The following is a 6,272-nucleotide window of genomic DNA, read 5'->3' as shown; positions in this document are numbered from 1 at the left end:
GGCAGCCGAGGCACCAGGGCCTGCTCGCGACGCTTCCCGGACCGCCAGGCCCGAGGAACGCGAGGGGCGGCCTCTTCTCCACTCGATGCACACCCAAGGGGCATACCAGATGCGCGCCGGGGGAACAGCTGACCGCCCGACGCTGCGGGGCTTTCCGCGGGGCGGAACAGCTTGGGGACCAGAGCCAAGAGAGAAGCACCAGGGCGAAGCTTCGAGGAGGGCTGAAGCGGCTAGGGTCGGGCGGCCGCCAACCAGAAGAGGGTCTTTGCCACCACCCGCACCTCGGCAACTTTAGCCAGCCAGACAGCTGGAGCCGATTGGAGAGCGCTGGAGGAGGCGGTGCTGCGGCCTGACGTCAAGGGGAGGGCCGGGTCTTTCGGGGGCGGGGCCTGCGCGCTTCCGGCCCGAGCCGGAAGCCCCGAGTGTGGCAGCATCCGGGACGGCGAGCAGGCGGGCCAACCCGGACAGGAGGTGAGCCCCGGACCTGCTCAGCTCTGCAGCCTCGGCCGGTGGCCGCTGCCCAGCACTGGGCTCTCGGCGCTGCAAGGCGGAGAGGCCCGGGTCTGGCGCCACCTGCGCAGCCCTGGTCGCGTCGCGGCCGGCGGTCCCCGCTGCGCGACAGGGGGCGGGGCCGGCTGCAGGGAAGGCCCAGGTGTCGGGGGAAGCCTCCCGGCTGGGCCGACCGACACAGGCTGGGGCTCGGGCAGCAGCGACGGGGGCCAGCCCGCCGCGTGACCGGCTGCAGTCACGCTGTGCTTAATCACACTTAGTCTTTGCTCCAGGCTGGCCGTGCTCACCATTCTCCCAGCCGGTGACCCCGGGGGATTTCTTTTATGGTGGCTTTTTCTCTGAAATGCCAAAGCCACCCGATTATTCAGAACTGAGTGACTCTTTAACGCTTGCCGTGGGAACAGGAAGATTTTCGGGACCACTGTAAGTGTTTAAGAGTTACTGTCTTAACTTGGGGGCTCCGACATAGGTTTGACTTGAAGAACCAAGCGTTCATGTCTGCAGCAGTACTGTTAAATCAGAAAGTATTTGAACTGTTAACAGTGAAATGTTCCGTAGGAAATTAATTAGTTTAAGGGGCGGTGTACTGAACCTGTTTAAGTCAGATATAGTGATTTATCTGTGGGCTTCAATAAAAAGCCTGCTCAATATATAAACTTTATCATATCTATTACATAAAACGACCTGTAAGTTGTTTACATGTCTTAATAGATGTAAATTTATTTAAAACCTCAAATGGGGTATTTTAGAGCTCATTGGGGGAAAAAAAGTTAAGTAAATTTGGAATACTTACCATGACAGCATTACTAGACCCTAACTTGTTTCTAACTGGCAGGCACAGAGCATGGAGAATGATGAATTTCCGTCAGCGGATGGGATGGATCGGAGTGGGACTGTATCTGTTAGCAAGTGCAGCAGCATTTTACTACGTTTTTGAAATCAATGAGACTTACAACAGGCTGGCCTTGGAACACATTCAGCAGCACCCAGAGGAGCCCCTTGAAGGAAACACGTGGACACACTCCTTGAAAACTCGGTTGCTCTCCCTGCCTTTTTGGTTCTGGACAATTGTTTTTCTCATACCTTACTTACAGATGTTTTTATTCCTTTACTCTTGTACAAGAGCTGACCCCAAAACGGTGGGCTACTGTATTATCCCCATATGCTTGGCAGTTATATGCAATCGCCACCAAGCATTTGTCAAGGCTTCTAATCAGATCAGCAGACTACAACTGATTGACACATAAAATCCGTCATCATTTTTTCCTTACAAGTACAAAACTGCCAGTATGATATGGAACCTGATCACAAGACTGCAGTTTCTTCACAGATCTCAGGAAGTTGTGGTGGGGCAGAAGCTTTTTAAAGAATGTGGCTAGGGGGCTAACTTTATCTGAATAATGAATTTTTAGGTCAAGACTGAGAATCAGTACTACAAAATCATGTGGATGACTTCAGATTTTGGAAGTAAAATTTTATCTGTTATTTGCATTCCTTAGAAAGTTGAATAAGTACCTGGACTCATATTTTTATTTTACTGTGCAACATAGTGATAATTCAGAAAATTTTCCTTTGGGGAAAAATGAATACGGACATTTCCATTGTGCTTAATGTAAAAAGGTCCAAACATGGTCATAAAATTTAAATTTTATACAATTATTTGGCTTGCTTTAAAATTCTTCAAACTAAAACACCAGTTCATCCCATTGTAGCTAAGGCACTATGCTCGTTTGCTATCAGCTTGTGAGAAATTAGTATGAAATTATTGAGGTGATGGGTGTCTTGAGAAGCAAAATGTCTTCCTTTTGGTAAGGCTATGGGCACTATTAGCTAGAATTATTAATGCAATTAAAAAAAAACTACTTGGGAAAAGACTAAATGTTTGAAAGCTGAGCAATCTAACACATAGAAAATGGAAACAAGGTGTTCAATGAAAATAGCCCAATCCCTGTCAGATGTGTGCTAAGCGATGCTCTCAAGTCACCATCCCTCTGATTTTCTTCTCCGCCTGAAGTCGAGTCTTGAGGCGAGAGGCTGACTGCATGAAGATGTGGCCCCTGTACTGCCTCTTTTGTGTCTGTACTCACTACCTCATGTCTGGCAACAATACAAATAACTGAAAAATGGAAAACTAGATTTTAGGATTTTTTTTTTTTCTGGGTGAGATCAAGATACATTTTTATAGTTACATCATCAATACCAGAGAAATGTTTTACACTGATTTTTAATAAGAATCATAACATTTTCTGGTGCTTCTCTTGGGCTCTATTTTAAGAGCTTTAATGTGAATCAACTCATGTAGTCCTCCAACAGCCCTATGAGATAAGTTATTATTATCCAGATTTTACAGATAAGGACAGTGAGCTGAAGTTCTGTAACTTCCTGAAGGTCACATAGCCAAGAAGCAAAGCCAGAGCCTAACCCAGCATCTGATGCCTTTATTCCTAATCCCTGAGCCGTAGGGCTTCTCACAGATGACATGTTTCAGCACTGGGTAACTGTCTGCCTAACCATGCTAATAAATGGAAAAGAACTGAAGAAAGGTTCTTCTCAATTTGTATGAGCTACTGGAAATCAAAGTCTTCAAGCAGCTTTAAGTCAGGTTTGACCAGAATGGAAGGCTGGGCATTCCATAGGAAGCTTTTACTTGAAAGATAAAGCAGGTGTCCTTGTAACTCAGGAGAGGCACAATCAGATTCTTCTCCAGCAGTCTCATTTCTCTCCTTTACTACTTCCAAAGGTCTAGTTACTGAAATTTTTTTTGCTTCAAGACACTGATACACTGAGTCTTCAAATTAAGTAACAGTTTTAAATACATGTAACCAAATCACTTGCATCTTTTGAGTACTTACTGAAAGTATGCATGGCTGCAGGCAGATTCCGAAGATATACCCATTCATGCTGCATGAGAGTTCTATGATGCAAGTATGTGTTGGTACTAGTACCACTTTACAGAAGAGGAAAAGAAGGATGCCTGAGGCACACAATTAATAACTTGCTGTTGGTCATACCACTAGTGGAAGAGCCAGGATTTGAACCCAGGATACCTGGCTTCAGATCTCCAGCTATGTCATTCTACTATGCTGCTTATCAAAAAAAGGACGTAATTTAAGAAAAGTCATTGCAGTTTCTTGTTTTATTTGATTTGTCCTAAGGCAGTGCTAGTTTGGAAATCATTTAAGAACATTATTTCCATCACTTTTTGTTTTACAAATGATGTAATGAAAGGTTTGTGAGTTTGCTATTTGTCTTGTAAAGTAGTAATTCCTTATTTTATTGAGGGAGACTTTCTTTGACTTCAAATTATAATAAACTCTCCCACATACTGCAACTAGAGAGTAGCCCGTTTGCCGCAACTAGAGAAAAGCCCATGCAGCAACTGAAGACCCTGCGCAGCCAAAAATAAATACATACAGTCATAAAAAAAAACACTAGTTTTAAAGGGGAAAATGTGATTCCCTTAGAACTTGGTTCTACTTCACACAAAGCTTTCATAATTAAAAAGCTTTTCTTTGGGGAAGTGGAATCATCAGATAAAGTGCTCTGAAGTGACAGCACCCAGAAAATAATCAAACCTGCATGTTTGTTCACCATGTTAAACAGGTGTGGCGAGGCCCAGCGCCAGGCAGGAGGACACGGGAAGCAGGAGGTGAGCCCAGGGGCAACATCCCCAGTCCCGAGCTGCTCCGGTAGTGGTTCGGGATGGGTCTGGGCACGGGGCCCTGGGAGCAGCAGGCCAGGCATGTCAGGACCCTCAGTGGCAGCGATGTCAGTGTAGACAGGACCACGCCAGGTAGACCAGACAGCTGCCAGCCCAAGCTCACGGCGGGGAACGAGATGTCTGTATTTTCTGACTCCTATTGTCCAGTCTATCCTGAATGTACTTCCGTCAGGCTTCTGTCTCTATCAAAGTCGCTCTCTTGTCAACAGCATGCCCGTCATTCACAGGTAACTAAACCCAGTGATCAAGTCTCAGTCTTCACATTCTTTTTTGGCCTTGCCACTCCTTGGGGGAATCTTGGTGCCCCAACCAGAGACTGAACCCACACCCTTGGCACTGAAAGCATGGAATCCTAACCACTGGACCACCAGGGAACTCCCCCTCAAATTACTTTTGGACACACCCCCTTGTCCTTGAAGTATTTTCTTCTGTTGGCTTCTGGAACAGTACTGCTCAATAGAATTTTAGTGATCATGCAAACGTCCTCTATCTGTCCTGTCCCTGTCAACAGCAGAAGCCACATGAAATGAGCCCTTGAGATGCAGCTAGTGTGACTAAGGAACTGAATTTTACATTTTAACTCAATAGCCACATGTGGCTAAATAGCCCAATTCTAGATACTCTTCTATTAGTCTTCTGCCTCACCAGCTTTTCCTATGCCCTTTGCTCGTTCCTTTTTAGGGCATCTACTCAATTTCTAAGAGATGGCATGCCCACGTTCTTTTCTACTCCCTTGTCATCTTATCCAGGCTCATGGCTTTAAAACCCAAATTTCTTTCCTGAGCTCCAGTCTTGAATAGCTAACCACCTACCTGATATCTACTAAGGTATCTTACCAGGCACCTGCAATTTAACCTATTTAAAGATAAGCTGCTGATCTCTCCAACCACCAAAATCTGCTCAAGTTCCCTAGAAGTCTACTATTAAACACGTGGTGAGGGATCATTTAAAAATGTTACTCTTCTCAAAAATCCTTCTATAGTTTCCCTCCTCAGAATAAAAGTCAAAGTCCTTAACGTGGCACACAAAGTTCTAAGTGGCCCCTGACTTCATCTTCTACTACCCGCTCCATCCCTTGCTCCACGCCACCCATACTGGTTTTGTTGATTCTAGAACAAGCCAGAAAAACATGTTTCAGGGCCTCTGGGCTCAGTGTACTTTCTGCTTGAATGCTCAGCTCTGACCAGCTCCATCATGTTCTTTAGACCTCTGTTCAACTGTCAGCTTAGTGAGGCTGCCTCTGACCAGTTTAAAATCAACCATCCACCTCCCCCGCTTTTCTCCAGAGCACTTCCCATCATATAACATGTTACACATTTTGTCAGAATCTAAATTCCATAAGGGCAGGCACTTGTCTGTTCATGTCATGTAGCCTATGCCCAGAACAGTGCCTGGCATATAGTAGGTGCTTAGTAATTACTTACAACATGGATGATTTTTACTGCCACTCGACAACTCTCTCACTAGGCTAAAAAAACAATCTACTTCACTCTCCAGAGAGAAAAAAGATTAAGGTTATTGAGTGCATGGGTTTCCCTGGTGGCTCAGATGGTAAAGAACCTGCCTGCAATGCAGGAGACCTGGGTTCGATCCCTGGCTCGGGCAGATCCCCTGGAGAAAGGAATGGCTTCCCATGCCAGTATTCTTGCTTGGAGAATTCCATGGACAGAGGAGCCTGGCAGGCTACAGTCTATGGTGTCTCAAAGAGTTGAACACTACTGAGGGACTACCACTTTCCAAACAAAAACAAAGTGCATAGCATAATGTGTCACACGTTCTAGGTAAGTTTGGTTATTAAGCTCTTTCAGGTTTCAGCGCACGGGGCTAATTTCTTTTCAAGGCCAAAATTTAAACTCTGGTATCAGGGGGCAATATCTTGGCCCTAAATTAAAGCACTCACTTAAACTAGTAACGGTGGCTTTAGAAGTTACTTCTATTCCCAACAGAATTTTGGCATGAGAGTAAATTTCTATTTAAAACTGTACCTAATAGCCTCGTGCTGCTCCAATGTGAGCTGCTACTTTTTAAAAGATATAAATAG

At 45.4% G+C, this 6,272-nt stretch overlaps 1 protein-coding gene across 2 annotated transcripts; it reads left to right on the top strand.

Annotated features, from left to right (window-relative positions):
• Positions 1-410: 410 nt before the first annotated feature.
• On the top strand, positions 411-2,641 carry TMEM251 (transmembrane protein 251). 2 transcript variants are annotated; one of them, XM_040256602.1, is made up of 2 exons: positions 411-471; positions 1,346-2,641. In XM_040256602.1, the coding sequence occupies exon 2, from the start codon at positions 1,362-1,364 to the stop codon at positions 1,755-1,757; it is 396 nt and encodes a 131-aa protein (XP_040112536.1). In that variant the 5' UTR covers positions 411-471; positions 1,346-1,361; the 3' UTR covers positions 1,758-2,641. The 2 variants fall into 2 exon arrangements, with proteins under 2 accessions (XP_040112536.1, XP_040112535.1); XM_040256601.1 differs by lacking the exon at positions 411-471 and adding an exon at positions 478-933.
• Positions 2,642-6,272: the final 3,631 nt, after the last annotated feature.

The sequence above is a fragment of the Oryx dammah genome, unplaced genomic scaffold (genome assembly GCF_014754425.2).
Source record: "Oryx dammah isolate SB20612 unplaced genomic scaffold, SCBI_Odam_1.1 HiC_scaffold_16, whole genome shotgun sequence".
Taxonomy (NCBI): domain Eukaryota; kingdom Metazoa; phylum Chordata; class Mammalia; order Artiodactyla; family Bovidae; genus Oryx; species Oryx dammah.
This window is presented reverse-complemented; position numbering and strand designations above follow the sequence as displayed.